We start from the raw sequence: 23,879 nt of genomic DNA, 5'->3' as shown, positions 1-23,879 counted from the left end.
ATGTACATACCCCGCATATAACACCTCCTATGGCTCTATCTACCTTTCTAGCAGCTCCTTCACGAGTTACGGGTATGTATTCTCGGTGGTTTAGCATGAATTGGCATATAGTAAAGTCTTGTTTTTAGTCTTCCTGCTTCTTACATTTGTATCAATTTTCACATGCGAGTACTGTACCTTGTGAACTTCGTCCAATGATTAACCGGATGTGTCCGCATGAAGGGTCTTTCACTATGCATGGCAATGGCAAATTGATGAACACCTACACGGTCTATGAGGTGTATGTCTACAAGACGCGAGGCCATCACATATTTGTATGGACATGATTGGAGAAAGTTTGCTTTTGACTACGGTGCGAAGAAGGGCGACAGGCGAGGATCGAAACTCAAACGGGCGGATATACGTAGCGCTTACGAGTTGGAGACACTTCCAAATATATAATATGCAACTTTTTTCTACTCATATCTTTTGATAAGCTGTTACGGCGGTTGTTCTAAACCATTCCCTCTGTTCTAGCTTGCTGGGTTTAACATGATCAAAGCTGCAGATCCACGATGGAACATGAGCGGATGTCACAAAAGGCAACCACACCGGCACCGGCACCGGCTTCCCACTCTCTGCATCGGCACCGGTTCTGTACCGGCTCCGTTTCTTGCATCTACCCAGCGAGTCCCCTACATCGGCATTGGTTCTGTAGAGGCCCCATATACTACACCTGCCCGGCGAGGCTCCTGCATCGGCATTGGTTCCTCTAGCTGCACCGTTCTTGCACCTGCCTAACGAGTCTCCTGCATCGGCACCGGTTCCTCTAGAGGCACCGTTCTTGCACCAGCCCGGCGGTCTCCTGCATCGGCACCAGCTCGTGTACCGGCCCAGGCTCCACACCTGCCCCGGCCGGATCACCGAGATCTCAGCTCATTGCTTGTGGCCACCCGTGTGGTGACCGGGACGCATCCGAAGGCTATGTTCGTGAGTATATGACAGCATAACTGCTCTTATCTTGATGTCTTCTCTGCTCAAAGTCTCACATGGTTCAGTGCATTGGTGCCATTGACTAATGTTTGGTGGTATCTCTTGCTTTGAATCAGAAATTGCCTAAAAGTATCTCCAATGATCTCAATGCTGGCCGAAGGGGCAAGATATCCCTCGTCATGGAGAGTGAAGGTCTCACCGTGGAGGGACGGTACTCCGTCAGTCCCACAGATGGCCGCTTGGCTGTTACTTCCAGGTGGAAAAAGTTCATTGACGGTGCCAAACTTCGCATTGGATCAAAGTTGAAGGTCAAGATCTTTCGATGCCGCTGTGACATGGTGGTCATAAAGTTCGCGGTTGTCTAGTTACTGTTGCCCCATGAGCCCTTAACAAATGCATTTGTAGTTATACTTATATAAGGTTATCTTATACGAGCTGCTAATTAATTGTATGGGTGGTAAAACTACGGCAAGCTTTTGCTCTTAGCAAGTATGTATGTATGATCGGCTATTATGATAACTAATGTTTGTGTTCATCTTAATTTGCATTTCCGTTTTAGAAAAAAACTTAATTTCTATTTTGGCTGACTTTGTTAGAGAACTATCGGATTGAACCCACAACATGATTCAAATAGATTCATTACACCGAGCCACATGTCTTGACCTTGCTATACACTACTTCCATTAATCGGTGCAAGAAGGCTTACCGAGATGCTCGAACCATGGCGGATTCGAATCCACCTTATCTATCTAGAAATACAACCTTTGCGAGAAGAGGATTTGCGGTATGGGGAGGCTGACATTGGGGACCCATGAGCCGGCAGCGTCGTCAACGTTTTAAAGGTGGCGAGGAGATCGAAAGAAAAAATAAGCCAAAAATCAGTTGGTAAACAAATTCAAGAAAAGAAACATTTACCTTTACGAGAGGATGACATGCGGGACCCATGAGGCAGCGGCATCCTCAACTATTTCAAGGCGGCGGGGATCAAAAGAAAAAAGGAAATAGCCGAGAAATTAATTAGGGTCAAAAATAAATCCATCAAAGGAAACTTTTATTGTTCATAGAGGATGACATGTGGGACCGACTTGCCGACTGCGTCGTCATCGTTTCAAAGGGGCGAGGGGAACAAAAGAAAAAGGCAAATAGCCAGAAATTAGAGGAAAAAAATAAATCCAACAAAGGAAACTTTTATTGTTCATAGAGGATGACATGCGGGACCCATGAGCCGGCGACTTCCTCAACGTTTCAAAGTCGGCATGAGATTGAAAGAAAAAGGCAAGTGACATAATATCGGGAGCCAAAAATAATCCAAGAAAAGAAACTTTATTGTACATAGAGGATGACATGCGGGTCCCATTTTGTAGCAGCGGTCTCAACGCTTCCAAGGCGGCACGGGACCGAAAGAAAAATGAAGTAGCCAGAAATCAGGGTGTGAAAAAAAATCCAAGAAAAGAAAGATTTCAATTGGGCTGTATCTGGACATCTGGGCCTTCGAACTATCTGCTTGGGCCTTTTGACTCGTACAATTTCAGCCCACTCCAAAACAGGAAAGGTCGGATTTTTCTCAAAAAAAAAACAGGAAAGTCCTATGCTTCGCAAAAACAAAAAACAAGGAGATTCAATATATAAGTTTGTTTATGTAGATATAAAGATTTAATTTATCCGTTTGCAATAGCTCAGAGCGAAATACAACGTTTATTGTCTGCAAAATAAAATATCACATGTTTCTTGTACGGGGAGGGCTGACATCGGGGACCCATGAGCCGGCGGCGTCGTCAACGTTTCAAAGGCGGCGGGGGATCGAAAATAAAAAAAAGCCAAAAATCGAGATACAAGAAAAGAAAACATTTATCGTTACGAGAGGATGACATGCGGGACCCATGAGGCAGCGGCATCCTCAACGTTTCAAAGTCGGCATGAGATCGAAAGAAAAAGCCAAGTGACATAATATCAAGAGCCAAAAATAATCCAAGAAAAGAAACTTTATTGTACATAGAGGATGACATGCGGGTCCCATTTTGTAGCGGCGGTCTCAACGTTTCCAAGGCGGCACAGGACCAAAAGAAAAATGAGGCGGCAACATTCTCAACAATTCCAAGGCGGCGAGGGATCAAAAGAAAAAAAAGGAAATAGCCGAGAAATTAATTAGGGGTCAAAAATAAATCCACCAAAGGAAACTTTTATTGTTCATAGAGGATGACATGTGGGACCGACACTGCCAACATCGTCCTCATCGTTTCAAGGGGGCGGGGGATCAAAAGAAAAAGGCAAATAGCCGAGAAATTAGGGGTCAAAAATAACTCCAAGAAAGGAAACTTTTATTGTTCGTAGAGGATGACATGCGGGACCCATGAGCCGGCGGCTTACTCAACGTTTCAAAGGTGGCATGAGATCGAAAGAAAAAGGCAAGTGGCCAAATATCGGGAGCCAAAAATAATCCAAGATTTATTGTACATAGAGGATGACATGTGGGTCCCATTTTGCGGCGAGCGGTCTCAATGTTTGTAATGCGGCTTGAGATCAAAAGAAAAAGAAAGTAGCTAGTAATTAGGGGGTGAAAAAAATCCAAGAAAAGAAAGTTGATGGACATAGAGGATGACATGCGGGTCCCTTGAGCCAACAGCTTACTCAACGTTTCAAATGGGGCAGGGGATCAAAAGAAAAAGGCAAGCCAAAAATCGAGAGGGTGAAAAAAAATCCAACAAAGGAAACTTTTATAGCACATAGAGGATGACATGCGGGTCCCATGAGCCAGCGGGTTCCTCAACGTTTCAAACGTGGCATGAGATCGAAAGAAAAAGGCAAGTGACCAAATATGAGGTGCCAAAAAAAACTCCAAGAAAAGAAAGTTGATTGCTCATAGAGGATGACATGCGGGTCCCATTTAGGCTGCAGCGGTCTCACTGTTTGAGAGGCGGCGGGGGATCGAAAGAAAAAGGCAAGTGACCAAATATCGAGGAGCCAAAAATAATTCAAGAAAAGAAAGTTTTATAGTCCATAGAGGATGACATGCGGGTCCCATTTAGCGACGGCGGTATCACCGTTTGAGAGGCGGCGGGGATCGAAAGAAAAAGGCAAGTGACCAAATATGAGGTGCCAAAAAAAATCCAAGAAAAGAAAGTTTTATAGTACATAGAGGATGACATGCGGGTCCCATTTAGCAGACAGCGGTATCACCGTTTGAGAGGCGGCGGGGGATCGAAAGAAAAAGGCAAGTGACCAAATATGAGGTGCCAAAAAAATCCAAGAAAAGAAAGTTTTATAGTACATAGAGGATGACATGCGGGTCCCATTTAGCGGCGAGCGGTATCACCGTTTGAGAGGCGGCGGGGATCGAAAAAAAAGGCAAGTGACCAAATATGAGGTGCCAAAAAAAACTCCAAGAAAAGAAAGTTGATTGCACATAGAGGATGACATGCGGGTCCCATTTAGCAGCAGCGGTCTCAACGTTTCCAAGGCGGAAAGGGATCAAAAGAAAAAAGGAAGTAGCCAGAAATCAGAGGGTCAAAAAAAAAATCCAAGAATAGAAAGAATTTTGGTTCATAGAGGATGACATGCGGGACCCATGATCCTGCATCGTAAATGGCTCGATCGGAGAACGTTGAACGAGATGGCGCGATCTAGAAAAAAAACAATGCCAGAGAGGCTGCCATCTGGGCCCTACATCCCTCGGCGGTGCGGATTTGCGTTGACTCGGCCGGCGAACCCGAGATTTCGAGATGCACCACGTCCCGGGCCACCATACGCGACGTTTTGGCCGCTTTCGTCGGGCTAGGTGGCCTCAAAAACGAGAAAAAAAAGTTTTGACATGCACCACGGAGGGACCCAAAATCGTCGGCCATGGTACACCAGCAACCACGGCGCGACTTCAACTTCGTCGGCCATGGCAACTTTTCTTGTAGTGATACAAGCATAGGACAACTCCCTCACCCCCACCATGGCGGTAGTACACACATTTGTCGGCTTCATTAACAACAAAGCCCACAGATGTCAAAGTTCTTTCAAACTTCTCATGCCATTGTTTGGGTGCTTGTTTAAGGCCATACAAAGATTTCTTTAACTTACACACCTTTCTATCTTGACCTTGTAGTACAAAACCATCGAGTCTGTTCCATGTAAATTTCCTCGTCCAACTCTCCATTTAGGAAAGCCGTCTTAACGTCCATTTGATGAACGAGAAGACCGTGTGAGGCAGCCAATGACAGTAGTACTCGAATTGTGGTCAATCTCGCTACAGGTGAGTAGGTATCGAAGAAATCTTCGCCTTCCTTTTGGGTATAGCCTTTGGCTACAAGCCGAGCTTTGTACTTCTCAATAGTACCATCAGCTCGAAGCTTCTTCTTAAATACCCATTTACATCCTACGGGTTTGCACCCATAAGGACGCTCGAGTTAACTCCCAAGTTCCATTAGCCAAGATGGAATCCATCTCGCTTTGAACCGCTTCCTTCCGATGAGTACGCATCAGGAGATGCGAGAGCTTCTGAAACAGTAGTGGGAGTATCATCCACAAGATACACAATGAAATCATTACCAAAAGACTTCGCAGTCCTGTGTCTCTTACTCCTTGTGGGAGCTTCATTGTCATCTTCATCAGAATCTGAACTCTCATCATCAGATTCCTCATCAGACTCCATAGGAGTTTCATGTATTGGATCAGATTCCCAACTAGACATGCCATGCATATCTCTCATAGGAAATATATCCTCAAAGAATGTAGCATCTCTTGATTCAAAGATGGTGCCAACATTCATGTCATCCACTCCAGATTTCACCACAAGAAATCTATAAGCAATGCTATGGGCAGCATAGCCAAGAAAGACATCCACGGTTTTTGGTCCAAGCTTTCGCTTTTTGCTGATTGGCAAATTCACTTTAGCCAAACAACCCCAAGTTCGTAGGTAGGAGAGTGTTGGTCTTTTCTTTTCCCATTCCTCATATGGGGTAATCTCTTTATTCTTGGTTGGAACACGATTTAGGACATGACACGAAGTCAATATAGCCTCCCCCACCATTCCTTGGATAAACCCGAAACATCTAACATGGCATTAACCAAATCGTTAGAGTACGGTTTTTCCTTTCCGCAATCCCATTGGATTGTGGGAAATTGGGAGCGTCCTCTCATGGATTATACCATGTTCCGCACAGAATAAATTGAACTCATTAGAAAAGTACTCTCCACCACGATCGGACCGAACCCTTTTTATCTTTCTTTCAAGTTGATTCTCAACTTCAGCCTTATAGATTTTAAAGAAATCAAGAGCCTCATCTTTAGTTTTGAGGAGATACACATAACGATACCTAGTGGAATCATCAATCAAAGTCATGAAATATTTCTTTCCACCTTTTGTCAACTCACCATTCATCTCACATAGATCCGAATGTATGAGCTCTAGTGGTGCCAAGTTTCTTTCCTTCGCGAGGCTTGTGAGGCTTGCGAGGCTGCTTTGCTTGCACACAAGCATGGCACTTAGAGCCTTTGACAAAGGTGAATTTCGGAATTAAACTCATATCGGCAAGCCGCGTCATACAACCGAAATTAACATGACAAAGTCGTGAATGCCAAACATTAGTTTCATTAACATTAGTGCTTACATGGTTCACAACATTATCACGAAGTCTTCTAGAGAGAAGCGCAACATTTCCTCACACTCATATCCCTTTCCAACAAAAGTTCCATACTTAGACAGTACAACTTTATTGGACTCAAACACCAACTTAAACCCATCTTTCATAAGACGGGAGCCACTAACGAGATTCTTCTTGATGGAAGGGACATGCAGCACGTTCTTCAGTTGCACGATCTTTCCCGAAGTAAACTTCAGATCTACCGTGCCAACATCATGAACAGTAGCATGTAACCCATTCCCCATCATTACTGAGGAACCTCGGGCCTGATAAGAGGTAAACATGGAGATGTCGAGCACACACATGAACATTAGCATCTGTATCAACCCACCATTCCGTGGGCTGAAACACCGAAAGAACAGTGAGGTAACATATTACCATACCCTCGTAGTTCCTTCCTCTCGTGTTGCCAATGACCATGCCGACAGAATTTGAGTTCTGTCCGACTCGACATTTCTTTCCTTTGCGTTGTGGACAACGATTGGCCCAATGGCCAGTCTCGCCACACACCCAGCAAGGATCTTTCTTCTCCGTTTTCCCTTTCTTCTTGAAGTTGGTAGTCTGGGAGACTCCCTTATTCTTTCCCTTGGACTTGTGGGCATTTTTCTGCACCATATTGGCGGCGAACGTCCCTCGGTTCCTCCGAGTGTGTTTGTCTTTTGCCCTCGCCTTCTCCTCAACATCCGGAGAGCCCATGATATTCTCAACGAGAAAACTCATGCCTCCGATGTTTCGAGGAAGTGGCAAAGTTCCTCCATGAAGGGGAAGCTTAGCGACAATGCATCCCGCGACAAAATTGTCCGGTAGCACACACTTGAGGAGCTCAAGTTCCTTTGCCATGATCTCGTATCTCATGAGCTCCGTTCTACTACGGATCGGTTCTCAACCATTCCGTAGTCATTGAACTGCTCCATAGCATACGAGTTCACCTTCGGCATCGGCGACACCAAACTTAGCGTCCGAGTGCATCCCACAGTTCCTTCCCATTTCATATGTGCAGATAAGCATCAACCAACTTGTCTCCAAGCACACTTAGGACGGCACCCACAAAGATTACGGTGGCATCCCCGAACGCTTTATCCTCTTCAGGAGTAAGCGGACCTCTGGGAGTACCTTCCGCAACACGGTGCACGCCCATAGAAGTGAGCCACAAGAGGGTCTTACTTTGCCATCTCTTGAAATGAGAACCCGTAAACGGGCTCGGTTTAAGCGCAGCAGCGAAACCAGACGGTGAAAATTGCCTAAGCACATAAGGTTTTTGGATTGTTAGATTATTAGGCAATTTCCGTGTGAGTTTAATTACCGAAATCAACATTACAGATGCACAAGCATACTTAACCATACACATCAGACTAAGCACATGCATCGGATCCGAACATGGAACAAGTAGCGAGTGCAAGGTAGGAGAAGAAAAGCACGTACATCGCGACCGGGAAGGTCGCACCGAGCAGCAGACACCACCACCACCATGGGTATTGTTGATGTCGCCCATGGTGTAGTCGGATCTGTCGATGAAGCGGCCGGGTCGTTGAAGAAGAAGACGAACAAGACGGCGAGCGATCGCGCCGAGACGCTCCCCAAAAACCTTATCGCCCGTCTCCCGGTGCAGGATCTCAACGGACGGAGTTTCGGAGGCCTGCTCTCCCGGACGGCTGTGCACGCAGACGCCGGGATGGGGAAGACTAGAGAGTAGCACAGCAAAAGGAACTTCGCGAGAGAGATGGACTAGAGAGTTCTGAGAACTGTATATTTCTCTAGATCTGATCTGTCTCCTTGTATAGCCTGGGAAGCCGACCCGACCCGACCGTGTTGACACGCGTAGGAAGCCAGGGACACGCGGCGAACATGCACATGCAGGTTGACACGTACCCAACACAGTTGGTGCACCAAGCAAAAAGTTTAGGCTTCCTTGAGTGTGTCTCGAACTCGAGTCACGAAACGCGACGTGCGTGCGAGGCGGGGCGGGCGGAGGAGGAGGAGTGCGCGAGGGCTCTTTCTATTCTCACTCACTTGGAATGACTAGAACAGCAACCCTTATATACCACTCCAACTCTCTCCCAATTAGCAATGTGGGACTAAACTTTGTCCCCCAAGGCTGTTCCAAGCTGCCAACGTGATGGGCCTTGAGATTTCAGGAATTGTAGACTATATGGGCTGCAGCCCATCTACATTCAACAGAACAAACTGCTCGTTTGTGCTTCAGAGAGAGCGGACTGCACTAGCTGGGGCTGGGCATCACTGTCAGTACACCTGACGGTGAAACACACCAGGTCAACAAAACCTTCGTCAGTTATCGAACAACTCACGATGAAGCAGACGATGTCGGATAAGATCAACAGTCCAGATTGATCATAGGAAGAGAAGCAGCAAAGAGTGCGGGCATGCCTTTATTTTCATGAGTTTTACATTTACAGCTGTGCTGTATGCTCGAACCTAATAAGAACCGGAACGGTCGGGATCTCCTGTAAAATCCCTGCCCACCCTCCCAGATTCACCGCGGCAGTAGAAAATCCCCACTACACGGCGGGGCGAACTCTCAGGCAATAGGGCGGCAAGTGGTTGTTGATCCTGATACTGGCAGAGATGGCTCAGACAAGGGCACAAAACGCGGTGGCGATAGGAGCGTTTGACACACAAACCACGAAGCGTCTCAAACCGGAGATGGCTGAGATGCGGAAGGATATCATCGAACTGAAGCAGTCCACTTCAGCTATCTCGAATAGTCAGAAGAACATGGTAACCATGGAGGCTCTGGACGCTATGATGCGGAAATACCTGGCATCCCCAGCGTTACCAACTGGTACCGTGCAAGTGATTGCAGCAAAAGGTAACTCTGTCGCCCAGGATCCTCAAGCTAGTAAGGAAATTCCAGTTACTAGTAGAGGTCCTGTGATTTGGTAGTCCAGCACACAATGCCTGCTACTAGTGATTCGGTGAATGCATCACTGGGAAACACAGCTGTGTTGACTGATAGCACAGTATGTCCAACCACTCGTGTTCCACCACCACAACACACCCAGCATGTTGTTCAGGACAATGGCATGCATGTTACAGTTAACTTCCAAATTCCACCAATTACTCAGCCTCCAGCACACATCATGGAACAACCACCCCACCCACCACACCCAGGCATGTGGTAGAATCAGCAAGGCTTTCCTCCTAATTACAATCCAGTTACAGGCCAAATCGTTCCATTCTCTGACTCACCAGCAAAACAGCAAACAATGTCAAATTTCAGAGTACAGCAACAAGAGACTGATAGGGACGAAAGAGTACATCAGACTGGGGGTGTATCTTATTATGCTGATGCAGTATTGAAAGGCCCAAGGCTGGAAATTCCTTTATCTGCAGGAGACGATCCGATTGGTTGGCTTCAGAAGTGTGAAAAACATGTCTGGCACACCTTATGAGCAGTGGGTGAACATTGCCACTGGGCATTTCTATGGAAGAGCTAATGTTTGGTTGAAAAATATATGTGTACCCTGGCAAATGGACAGTTGGTAACACTTCTGTCAAAAGACTGCCCACGGCTTCACTCAAGCTAATGTCCATGAAGCTGTTGACAGGCTAAAGAACATTCAGCAATATGCCTCTGTCCAGTCTGTGATCGCTGAACTACTGGACTCCCACCACCCAGAGACTGTATTCCACTGGTGGAAGGTGCACAGCCACCAAATCTGCGACCCTGCAGAGTGCCTCACATGCAAAAAGATGCAATGGAGGAAATCATCCTCAAAATGCTGAAAATGCTGAGATTAGAGCAAGTATCAGTCCCTATTCTTCTCCAGCTGTGATGGTTAGAAAGAGAGATGGCAGTTGGAGACTCTGTGTAGACTACAGATTGTTGAATTCCATTACAATCAAGAACAAATTTCCCATGCCTGTAATAGAAGATTTACTTGATGAATTACAAGGAGCTACAACATTCAGTAAGCTGGATCTCAGGTCAGTCTATCACCAAATTAGGATGAATACAGCTGACATCCCCAAAACAGTCTTCAAAACTCACATGGGGCATTATGAGTACACATTGATGCCATTTGGGCTCACTAATGCATCTGCTACCTTCCAGAACTTGATGAACAACATCTTCAAGCCACACCTAAGGAAATTTATCCTTGCCTTTTTTGATGATGTATTGGTATATAGCAAGAACATGACTGAACACATGGCACACTTGAAAATCACATTTCAGATTCTCCAGCAACATTCTTTGTTTGTTAAGTTGCCAAAATGTCTTTTGGCTGTCCTCAAGTGGAATACTTGGGCCATGTTCATCTCAGCTGTTGGTCCACAGAATACTGAAGCAATCATCCATTGGCCAACTCCAAAAACACTGACCAAGCTAAAGGGGGTTTTTGGGGCTTACTGGCAGACGCTTTGTCAAAGCTAATTGGGGATTTCAGATTCATTCCTCAATTATCACTCGAATCCCAGATCGAATTCACCAATTCCTTCCCCAAAATCGATCTCAGGCATTACTATCACTCTCCAGTACTAGTAGTGATAGGAATTGCTATGCTAGGTGCCTTAATTATTTAGTGTAGGGGAGTTCCAACTTTGTGTAAAATTCAGCTGAGATCACATCTTGATCCTTACTGTTTTATAGAATAGAACGTCTGCCTTAACTCAGTTGAAATAAATAGTTTTAGAGAATACAACGCCAGCACCTTGAACAAACCACCCTTCATGCAACAAGCCGGAGACAACCTAGTACAGTAATACATGAACAAATTCACAACTCCGTATCACCTGGTAGTCTAGACTCTAGATGCACACTCAAATCAAACACAACAACGCAGAGATATTCAGGTCATACATATAGGTCCATCAGGTTTGTTTAGATGACATGCAAACAATAACAGAGTTTTGTTACACAACCAAAGCAGCGAAATAAACACCTCTACTCAAAGCGACCCAATGGAAAATAGCTCAAACAACGGGTAAGAGCCGCACTACATCTACTCAGCCACTTCAAAATCTAGTACTCCCTCCAGCCCAAACTAATTGACGCTGGCTACTTCTGGTTGCTTCCAAATTGTTACCAATACTGCTGATTTGCTTCCGAATTGTTACCAATACTGCTTAACCAAATGACTAAACGGACCAATAGGTAGGTCATAGGCATTTGAACTGTCCCACACGGAGCTCCTTATCCAAAATTACATCCAATTCAATTACTAGCGCCTCAACAGATAAACATGATATAACATGGAAAATTATTCAAGACTGGGGAAACAGTAGATTGCATGATTAGATCGTCAAGAAAGAAAACCTTGTATGCTCGATAAGTTGGCGCGCACAAGCTAGCAGGAGCAGCTGCAATCACAACATTATGAAGTCATTAGATGTGTCCACAGATAAACCTTATAATATGGATATTCTGATGAGATTACCTCAGCTGAATTATGGTGTATGGTGTTTTTTGGTGTCTGGAATATGGTCTAGAAAGTACCATGGTAAAGATGTTGGCATGAACAAATAGTTTAATTACCAGAACAAGCAAACGGATTGCACTTTTACTCATTTTCCAAACAACCTAAGTGCCAGTGCATAAACATCTTTCTTCTTTGCAGATGTAGCTTCAGCCACCAATTTCACCGCCTATAATTGAAAACACTAGTTCAGAATCCAAAAAGAAGATGCATGATCATTCTCTTTATTCTAATTTTTATTGAAAGCTTGAAATGTATCAATGAACTGAGTAGAATATGCACCGATGAAAGAGCATGCCCCTCTGCCATCATTTCTTTGAGTTCATGCTCAAGGAAATCATCAGATGGAGTTTCATCAGCTGAAATTGAGTTTCCCTCTATGAGCAAAGTGATTTCCCCCTTCGGCAGTCGAGTTGCGAAGGCTTCATTTGCTTCACCTAGAGTTCCTCGCCAAAACTGTAAGATTTATATAAAGTTCAGGGATGCAAAGTATATTAAAAAAATGCAATGGCATGAACATGTATTTGGGAAAGCGAGATTGTTTACAACTTATTCTTTCGCTAACTTACATAAATATACATGTGATTTAAATATGCAAGTGAGACTGGATATGTTCTTATTGCTTCACTTAGCCAGCACTACCAAGTAGCAGCTGATCAGGTGGCACTTGGATGCACATTTAGTAATGTAGCTATGTAAACCAGAGCACTTCAAGTCAAATGTGCCTGTCTGCAGACTGCAGCAGACACCATGTTGTAACTATCAACAGGAGTATTTTATTGAAGATTGTACAACAAGAATGACATTGTAGGCAATAAGAGGATGGATAGATTATAAAGTAAGCAATTGCAGGACTACCTCTTCATGCAATTTGGTTATCTCCCTTGCAATAACACATGGCCTGTATCTCACCACAAAATGAAACAAAACAGGTCAAACATATTTGACATAAGGCTTGCTCACACTATTTAAATATGAACAAAGCTGCTGATACAGCGATTACTGATTTTTAGCACAAAAACAATTAATGACTTGCAATACAAATACGGAGTATATCACATCTGAGGTAACACATGTGTGACATTGCAACGGATAGAGACGTGGTACTACTGTGGTTTTCTGACTTCCAATGGCCATTTTGATCAAAATATTTGTAGATCATGCAACAGCATGCAGGTTTGAAAACATTGGTTACCTTGAATCACCAAAAGACGAAGCAGCGTCAGAAAGAAATTGATGAATTCCATGAGGAGGAACATAGAATATTTGCGTAGCAGCTTCACGAGCAGATACCTCAAGCCTGACTTTTCTTGATCGCCCATGCTTTGGTAAAAAACCCACTACAAGTTAAAATTAGTACTGAGTCCAAAGAATGATTACCATTGATAAATAAAGAGACTACAACATTGACATATTTTACCGAATGTGAATTCATCAGTTGGCAAACCCGATGCAGAAAGAGCAGCGATTGCGGCAGAAGGCCCAGGAATGGGAATAACAGGGATCTTTTCACTTGCGCATACTCTAGCCTGTGAACAGTAGCATGGTACAACATGCTTAATATCTCACGTCACGGAGCACAAGGCCTAAAAAAAGTTCTGGTGCTGTTCATTGCTAATAGATCTTTCTCATACCAAACCATCAAGTCATCAACTAACCAATAGCATGTATACCATGCTCTTTAATCTTTAATGGTATTATTAAGTGAAGTGACTATTAGATCATTATTCTCTGTTTCTCATTGTAAGATGGAGGTTGAAGAATTAGATAGAGCAAGTCAATTTACCAGTTCCATGCCAGGGTCACTGATGCCTGGGGTACCAGCATCACTAATCACTGCAACTGCTTCCCCTTCATGGAGCCTCTTCAAGATACTGGGCTCTCTCTCACGCTCGTTGAACTTATGGAAGCTGAGCTGCAAACTTAGAATTTAAGTTCTAAATTCGACTGTAGACATCCACAGCATGGTTGAATGTGCAGCTACTCGTAACAGTTGCATAGGAAAACTAGGTATGCTATTAACTCACAAGAGGTGTCTAGATGTTGTAATGTTGAAGCAACTTTCCCGAATGCCTTGTGTCTTCGGAGAGTATCACATGAGCACATTTAAGAACACGCAATGCCCTGAGAACAAAATCATCATCTCATTTCTACGATGGTACGAGTATGTTTCAGGATACAAGAAATAATATTATGATTTTCATATATAGCCTGCAACAAGCCATTTCTCTTTACTATTATAAGGTGAAACCTGCGATGTAACACTCTCCACGATGTCACGCTTCTCAGTATTTACACGAATAATGCCACCGCAATGACTCTCCCTTTATTTCCTCTTACGTAGCTGAGCAAGCGTACCTAATCCCTCCTCCCACGGACTCCATCCACATTGGGGTTCCAGGTCCCGAGTGGTGGCGAGCGCAACACTCCCATGATCTGTCGACACCCTGTGAGCCTCCTAAATGGTTGATATGTTGCTCTCGTCTTCTCCATTAATCAATGTCCGGGATAATCTGGGCGTAGGTTAGTTGCATGCAAATTGATGTTGATTTCTCGATCTTGAACTTATAATTTATTCATGAATTTGTAAGAACCCATCACTATCTTTGTTCGCTGGCTTTGATTCTTCTGGTCTCTCTTTAGTGGCATCGAGAAGTTAAATTCAAATCTCTTTATCTCAGTTGAGTTTGCTGCATTTTTATTTCTAAAGACACATCAAGACCGCGGAGAGCTAAACATTAATATCCTTATCTGGATCATATTGCACAAGTAGGCTACGTGAGCCCAATATTATGTTTGCTTCATGGAGAAATTTCGTTATTGTTCCTGCAAGGTTGTGTTACCTATTTATTTGTTTAGCTGGTGTTTTGTTTTAACTTTTCCTGGCCACGGCTTAATAAGCTCACAGTGCGGTAACAGATACTTATACGTATATTTCTTCGCAGGTCCAGGCTCTTCTTTCTTTGTGATGAATATTCTAGTCTCTTCTGCTTGTCTCTAAAAAGGAGGTTAACTCAGGGTCCACACGCGATTAAACTAATATCCAGTCACTCCTGGTCTCCTCCTTCACAATAGAAGTTTAAGAGGATTGCAAAGCCGATTGCCATATGATGCTAACTGGGCCATGGAACCACTAGAGAATTTCTATCTACATGAATTTGAGTAAAACGCTGCCTCATTGATGCACTCTCTTTTTCAGACTCTAATTACATCATCACAAGCTTCGACAAGCGTTTATTAGGAACACATAATTGAACATCATACATGCTCCACCCAACAAAAAATGTCCTAATGCGTTCCCCTTTACGGAAAAAAAATGGTTCGTTCCATTTGTCACTTTTACTGGCCTAACCATTAGTAATCATCTGGTATTGAGAGTACCATAACAGCTGAAGCAAATAAATACCTCAAGGTGATATCTTCGAGGTTCCCGATGGGTGTCGCCACTAGATACAACCCTGACTCCAAATCCTGCATATCAAAATTGGAGCAACAAGAGAGTTAAACCAATAAAGATGCCATTTCTTATAGGAAAATCAGAAAAACAAGCTTCTATGAGAAAATTGTGAAGTTGATTATATTGAAAACGTAGTATTCTGAAACTACCAAGTATAAATACAGATAGAAAAGAATTTCCCCCCTTTTTAAACTGCAGTCATGCACTTGGGAAAGCCTATGCCCACATAAACGTCACATCGTACAGAACACTAGTGGCACAAATATTAAGGAGAAGCGGCCTCAAATGGGAGATATGGATGCTTTTATTGTCAGAGCAGAGCACCGAGAGCCTTCTTAATGCATCCTCATTGTTTCAAGCATCTCATTTGGTCTGATTCACTGTTTCTGCAGATGGTTGCCGTTTTATTTCTAAGGAACATACTATGCTTTGCTTCGTAGTAAGAAGAAAGTCAGTTGCAACAATTGATTGTGTGAAGAATGCTTGTTTTCATGTTAATAATATAGGCCCTCCTGATTGAATATCTGTCACCATGTTGTTTTGTGATAGCTGGGAGGGGAATCCTAGGATAATCATGAACAAATATGCCCCTGGCAAACGCTATGCCCAACTTCACATTCCACAGAACAGAAACAGGATTAGTACCGTTTCCGGGGAGGCGGCGGCGAGCGAGCGGAGACGCCGGGAACGCGGAACGGAGGATACGGGAGGGGAGGCGGCGGGGAGAGATCAGCGTCAGGGAGAGGGCCTGGAGGCGGAGCAGCGACGCAACGTCAGAGTGGCAGCGTTCAGCGTTCTGTTCTTTGTTGGGAGATAAGCATATCAAAATGTTGGGCTGGGCTGGAATAGCTACTGCTGGTGCTGATCCTTTTTTGTTTTTGTTTTTCCTTTTGACAGGGCGCCCCCTAGATCCTCTCCCCCAAGACCGCCGGCGGTGAATACGCCGCCACGACGCCATGCTCCACCTCCGAAAAGCTCATCTCCCCCTCCACAACCGCGCTTGCAAATCCCCGCCACGCTCACATCCCCTCTCTCTACCGCCTACTCTCCACCACCGCACCCGTTCCCGCAGAACCTTTCGCCGTCGAGGACTACCTCATCGCCACCTGCGGCCTCAACCGAGCCCAGGCCCTCAAGGCATCCAAAAGGCTCTCCCGTCTCAGATTCCCCTCCAACAGCGACGCCGTCCTCGCATTCCTCTCGGGTCTCGGGTCTCTCCAGCACCGACATCGCCGCCGCCGTCTCCGCCGACGTGGAGAAGAACCTGGCTAAGCGCGTCACTGGCTCACCGACCTCGGCCTCTCGCGTCCACAGATCTGCCGCCTCATCCCGCTCGCCCGCACCAGATCCCTCGCTGGCAACCTCGGCTTCTGGCTCCCAGTCTTGGGCTCATGCTGAAGCACCTCAAGACAAACTCTGGTCTCCTCGCCTCGGTACCCACATCGAAAAGGTCGCCAAGCCCAACCTGGCTCTCCTCCAGCAATGCGGGATACACGTCCTTGACTACCAATCTTCACACATTTCCCAGTTGCTCACCAGGCCCCCTAAGCTCCTCCGAGGCGCCACCGTACGCTCCAGCGGGTGTGGCCTGCCCAAGGGATCACGGATGTTTGGTTATGCGCTCACGGCGTTTGCTCCCCATAGCGAGAAGAAGCTTGCCAAGAAAATTGAGATCCTCGTGAGTTTTGGTTGGTCTCAGGAAGATCTATTGACAGCTATGAGGAAGACGCCATTTCTGTTCAACACATCCGAGCAAAGGTTGCGGAGAAACTTGGATTTCTTGACTAGGGATGTTGCCCTTAAGGTACACTACATTGCCCAAAGGCCTGTCATGGTCATGCTTAGCCTTGAACGCCGGCTGTTACCCCGGCATTGCTTGCTCACGGTCCTCAATGCCAAGGGATTAGTGGATGCTGAGCTGAGTTTCTTTTCCGCGATTATGCTGAACGAGAAGAAGATCATGGAAAGGTATGTGCTTCGTTATGACGATATGGTTCCAAGCCTTGCTAGCACTTATGCATCTAGCTGTGCCGGGAAGGTACCAAAATGATATATTCTAGCTATGCTAGGAGTTTAGCAATGTTGTTGCTCTGCTGTACTGGATGGGAGATTTTAAGGTTTGCGTGCCCTTGCTGACTTGGTTCACTGCCGTCAAATGTTTATAATGTTAATATATATAGGTGATCAACTGTGGTGTCACTAATTGATTAATGCGTAGCTACATGGATCCCATGCCATCTATATAGATATGAACTGGCAATTGCATTCCTGGGAGCAAATGTACTTGATTTAATACTTAATAGTTTGGCATGGTCTAGTTTTTTCTTAGGTTACCACTGTCAGACATTGTGTATCCTGAATGGATTTTTTTATGTTCTTCTACCATCCAATGCATATGAATAAACACTCATGCAGTTACACATACATCTTGAGGGCAAGCATGTGTCTTCTCGGGGATTATAATCTGTCCCAAGTGATGTTAGAGTAGAGATGACTCTTTTCTCTTTAAATGTATGTAGAAATAACTCTTGAACTGATTCAGTAGGAATTGAACAACCAGAATTTGTATGGAGTGACCGCTTTTGCTTATATATTTGAAACAATGAAAATAGAACCCACATTTGGATTTTACAGTACCTGACCGAAGTTGTGATCATAAGCGCGACACATCTGAAACCACTGTACCTTGAGTTCATATCTTGTAACATCATATGGCATTTTGTGGTCATTAGAAACTATGTACTGTTCATATCTTCATACTGCCACACTGGATTAATTGTCCATGCAAGTTTGTTTGCTACATCAGTGTGGCATGTTTCTGCCGTAGACTTGTGGTCTTGGATGTCTGATACTCCGTTTAACTTTTTGTGTTGGGTATATTTGCTGTGAATGAAACCATGCTTATATTTTGTGGTTTACCTTTGCTGTGCCTTTCTGTCAGGCATAGGGATGTCAAGAGCGTTGTAAATTTATGGTGTTGAGAATTTTAGTGTAAAGCTACAGATTTGCTACGAGACAAGTAGGGGCATGTACCCCCTGATACAACACAGGGGGTAAATCATACTCCGGTGCCATCAGTCTCAGGGCTTACACACTAAACACCAAACTGGGCTATAGCCTTTTGCTGTGCCATTGACGTATGCTGCTTACTCACTAAAATTTGACAACTCGAAAACCACATTGCAACACTGAGTCTTCGTGACTGGAGGGAGGATCTGCTCGTTCCTGATTCAGAGAGAGCCAGCTAGTTAGGAACTGCTATGCTATGTGCCTTAATTAATTAGTGCAGGGGGGTTTCAACTTTGTGGAAAGTTCAGTTGATATCACACCTTGATGCCTGCTGTTCTAGAGAATTACGATGCATAACATATATAGTTTGTAAGCTCAAGAGCATAATGCTGGCTTAGAGCACCACCTCCCTCCATCACCCTGAGTAAACCATCCTTTATTCAAACAAGTAGAGACATGACAAATTCACAACTCCATAACAACAGAGAACTAGCAGATAGCCTAGAGGCATGATCAAATCAAACGCAACAACACGGGTATTACATCACAATCTGGTTCTGTTCAAATCACATGCAAACAATAAAAAAAATACTTTTGCTACGGCGAGAATTGATAAAATTCAGGGACGGTGTTACACAATCAAAGATGCAAATTGCAACAATTGTACTCAAAGCAACACAATGGGACGAGAGGCTGGCAAATAGCTCAAACCACACACAAAACCGGCACCTTCAATACCATTACTCGGCAAATTCCCATGCTGGTGGCCAGTTGCAGACTTGCAAAATAAATAAATCAGGATTGCTATCTGCATATGCATGGCTTCGATCTATCGCCTGCTGTTGAATAATCGGCAAAACGTATATACAGCATATTCACATTATTTCAAAGTGACGAATGCAAGACATATTTTAGATAATGGTTTCATATGGAAGGTGGTAAAACCACGTCAATTTTGATTACCAGGATATGGCAGCTAGTCCTTGGTGGCCAGTCTCTCATTTCTCCGTCTCCCTGTCTTCCTCCCTGCTTTACCCCACCATTGTATTTTAGTATACTGTATTATAGTATACTGACCTATCCTCTCTTTCGTTTTCGGGGGCCTCTTCCCACTCCTTGTCGTCCTTATACATGTAATCTTCTGACTCTCTGCTGACATGAATTTTTGTTTCATAGTTGGGGTGCAAGTCGATTTGTTTTCCAATGGAAGACTCCACAGCCTCCACCCGGCCTAGGACTGCTCTGTAACAATTGATCTTGACCTGGAGGTGTGCAAGGCCTGACAAATACTCGACGCCCAATTCTGCCAAAAAATCGGACGCCACCTCCTTCATTGGATTTAATTTAAGATGGAGCCGTCGGAGTGCTGGCACAGCACCTGGTGCAAATGTTAGCCACGGCTGGGGTGCAAATTGGCTGAAATACCCGTACGTCATACAGTCGACGTGGAACACCTTTAGAAGCTTGAATCCATTGATACCGACTGTCAGTTTTTCGTTGTTCGTCCCTTTTATTTGTAGCTCAAGATGGGCCAAAGAAGGCATGCCCATGAGGCGATGGAGACCCTCCTTATCAAATTCCATGACCACTATGCATAGTTCCACCACATTTTTGAGGGAGGTCATTCCCTTGGGAACCATGTTAATGTATGCAAAGGGATCAAGTTTAAGATGTTGGAGGTACGGATAGGTGCAGCATGGGTCAGAGAATATACTCTCGTACATCTCTCCGTCATCGATATGAAGATAACGAAGGTTGCATTTACCCAACTCATTTACAGATGACGACAAAAGTCCCACAAATCTTTGTCTTTTTGCATTTTCCATGCCAAGGCAGCCCCAGAGACATATACATAGTTTTCTCAGTTCTGTTAGATGCCTAAGCTCTTCTGCAAATCTCATTGGGTCGTCAGTATTCCACATGTTTATCTCCTCCAAGACCTCCAAGGTTTGCAACCTGCCAAACTCACCGAAAGGCAACCGTGTGGTACTTGAGACTATTAGGCGCACCAATTTCTTCAACTGCACCACAGTTGATGGCAGTCTTAGATCTGATGAAATACAACCCCGCAAATCGAGAGTCTCCAAGTACTGCAGCTTTCCGATCTCCCCAGGAAGCTCCGTAATTTTAGTACTCCTTATTCGCAAATACCTCAGGTGACGTGAACTTCCTATATTTTTCACATGCTTGTTTTCCAACCAATCACATGCTTTGAGATCCAACACCCGCAAAGCATGGAAATGCACAAGACAGGGCATCTGCTCAATTGCCCGGAATGTAGTTAGTGAGCGAAGATGTAACTTGGTTTCTGTAACAGCACGAACATGTTCTTCGCCTGTAGATTGCATTGACAGCCGGCGGATCTTGCTTGGAAAAGAGTTGCAGACACGTCCATTTAAAACAGTGGCAAAATTATCATCATCTGATAAAGATATGATAAGGTCGAGCACCATATCATGGACACGACAATATTCCATGGAACCATTATACTCAACATCCACTAGTTGGATCATATTTCTGTTAACAAGTTCATTAAAACAATTCTCTGCTACTTCATCCAAACGTCCCCATCGTGGAGCAAGGAATCCTTCAGCAATCCATTTCCATTTCAGTTCTTCACAACTGATTTTGTAGTCCTCTGGAAATATACACAGATACAGTAAACAAGTCTTCAGGTGGTGTGGAAGATCCCAGTAACTAAGTAACAATATATCGTTCATCCCTTTTAAGTTCCCATCATTTTCAAGCGAAGAACCAGTACCGATGGAATCTTGCAGTCTCTCCCATTCATCCCTGTCATGTGTCTTACTGGCAAGCAAACTTGCAAATGTGATTATAGCCAGTGGCAGACCGCCACATTTTTTTAAGATCTTAGTAGAAACTTCCTCTAGTTCAGCAGGACAGTGATCATCTGAGCTGAAAATTCTCTGAAAGAACAATCTTCGAGAATTGGCATCATCTAGAGGTGCCATTTGATAGAGTTGACTAGTAGAGTTGGAGCAACATAGATTAGCTACACCGGTAATGCGTGTAGTAGCAAGAATTCTGCTACTATTATTATTTTCAGGAAACGCTCTCTTGATCAATGTCCAATCTTGTTCTTTCCATACATCATCGATAATAATGAAGTACCTGCATTCAGTATGTGCATTGTTAAAAATGGTCATAAATGTGATAACTTGCAGCATCAATTAATCTAAGAGTTACAGACAGATACATAGATGTTTATTAGTAGTCAGTATTTTATGCATGTATAAATAAAACTATTAAAAGTAACAAACTGCATCCCCATGGTAAGTGAAACTAATAGTATTTGAAACTCTTTCGCAAAAAAAAATGTATTTGAAACTAACGGGAAGGACTAGATGACTTTTCACGGATACTACTTTGTTCCCCTAAACTTTGCCAAGTTTAAGTTTCAACACTGAACCCTACAGCTGCAGCTACTTTTTTTGGATAAAGGAAATATACTAATATTAAGAATATACCACATACTACAAGCCTATGCAACAATATGTCCCAGAACTTGTCTATACATCAAGGATGCAGCTACTTGATGTAGCTTGGTTTAAACACAAACCACCGTACCTCTTTCCGGTCAAGATCTGCTTGGTTTTGCGGATTATTTGTTGTAATCTCCAACCCTCTGACTGACACTCTCTATACACATCTATGTCAACCTGAAACAAGATATCCTTCAAGAGCATCTCCAGATCAATAGTGCGTGACACCGATACAGAAGCTCGGCACTGGAAGTCTGCTCCAATCTTGCGGTAAACCTCCATGGCAAGGGTTGTCTTCCCCAACCCTCCAGATCCCACAATAGCCACCACTTTCAGCTCCTTTTCTTTTTCATCCGTCAACATGCCAGCCATGTCCTTCACCGGGCCGTCCATCGCCACCAAGCCCCTCGCCTCCTCGTGGAGCGCAGTTATCCGTGGGTCGATTACCACAACCTTCATTGGAATCTCATCAAGCTTGAACCGATCACGCCGCTCGCTCTCCTCGACGACACGAGCTTTGAGGTCTTTGATCTGGGTCGCGATGTCATGGCGTGCCCACAGCGTCTTGAGCCGGCGTGCGGTTTTCTTCATGAACTTTGGCTTGGCGTCTCCGCTGCCAAGCCGGTCCATGAAACGGTCGATACAGTCTTCTATGTCGTAGCTGAGGTCACGCACTTTACCTCTCCAATCCTTGGCAGTGCCGTCGAGCTTTTCCTCCATGCCCGCAAGTTTGTCAAGCAAGACTCGCATGCTGCTGAGCTCGCGCTCCAGGAACTTGATCTGCTTCCGGACCCCTGCGAGCAGCTTATACTCCTCAGTGAGCAAGGCGGCGAGCTTGCCGATGAGGGAGCTCATCGCCCCCGTCGCAGAGCTCACCCCAGCCATCTTGAATTCTCTCTTCCTATCGCTAGCTGCCAAGGAAGAGAAGAAGCTGCTGAACAAGAGCCATCGTTTGTGACTTGGTTGGTGTTTGGTGAATTGGTGAAGAAGCTATGGCGCTGGGCATAATAGTGGATGGGCTTGTCCTACCGTGTTGAGTGAATCTTCATAGGCTAGGCTAGCTGCTGCATGCATTATTGATGTGGTGGGGGCAACGAACCTGACTGGAGATCGAGGGGTCTCAAAAAAAAAAAAAAAAAACCTGACTGGAAGGAACACCGTTCATTATCTGAGGCAGCCGATGTAACAGCATGTCGATGATACCAGGCCGAAACGGTGACCACACAGCATTGGTCTCGAAGCAGACGCGTGGGGGAATCGTGGATGGAAAATGATCCATATCCCCCGGAGGCTGCGAGCGACGCAACCTCCGGGTCACGCGTCGTCTGATAGCATCGATCCTACGGACGTGAGGATGTCCCTTTCCCGGGCCCACCAACCCATCGCCCACCACAACAAGCCACAAATCTCTTATCCGCTCGCATGACTCCGCCCCGCGCGGCCGGCCACCGCAACCGCTGATTTCAGCTCGCATCAGCCCGTGCCCCGCTGGCCGGAGCTTCTCCCGGAGACGGAGACGAAGGCCCCTGAGCTCGTCCGCGCGTGCTCTCCGTCCTGGACTCCTCGCGCCTCCTCGCGCCACTGCGAGGTGCGGTCATGGCGCCGCCGCCGGATCTTCATGGGCTGCCGTCGCGAGGTCCACCTGCATCTTCATGGGCTGTTGTTGCGAGGAATTCCTGCAAGGGCGTCTCCGACGGCACATCGCGCTCTCGTCGCAGCGCACGTCGAGCTCTAATTTGGGAGGAAGGGGCTAGGCCGGCGCTCGGGGAGGGAAAGGAGGCGGTGCAGCCAGACTCATCTCGATGGTGCCTCTCCTGGCCAGGCCGGCTTCTCCCGGTCCCCGACCTCCTTCCCGACCTTGTCCGCGGCGAGACCC

At 45.2% G+C, this 23,879-nt stretch overlaps 1 protein-coding gene and 1 pseudogene across 1 annotated transcript; both read right to left on the bottom strand.

Annotated features, from left to right (window-relative positions):
* Positions 1–11,404: 11,404 nt before the first annotated feature.
* Positions 11,405–16,721, bottom strand: LOC124648188 (annotated as a pseudogene).
* Positions 16,722–19,071: 2,350 nt separating this feature from the next.
* LOC124685845 (disease resistance protein RGA5-like) lies at positions 19,072–23,071 on the bottom strand. Its single transcript, XM_047219908.1, has 2 exons — positions 22,089–23,071; positions 19,072–21,632 (listed from the first exon to the last, which is right to left on the bottom strand). Exons 1-2 carry the CDS (start codon positions 22,886–22,888, stop codon positions 19,550–19,552), a joined length of 2,883 nt encoding a protein of 960 aa, XP_047075864.1. The 5' UTR covers positions 22,889–23,071; the 3' UTR covers positions 19,072–19,549.
* Between the last annotated feature and the right edge of the window lie 808 nt (positions 23,072–23,879).

Source organism: Lolium rigidum, chromosome 1, assembly GCF_022539505.1.
Source record: "Lolium rigidum isolate FL_2022 chromosome 1, APGP_CSIRO_Lrig_0.1, whole genome shotgun sequence".
NCBI classification, from domain to species: Eukaryota; Viridiplantae; Streptophyta; class Magnoliopsida; order Poales; family Poaceae; genus Lolium; species Lolium rigidum.
Note: the sequence above shows the minus strand (reverse complement) of the source record. Positions and strands in the feature narration are given on the sequence as shown.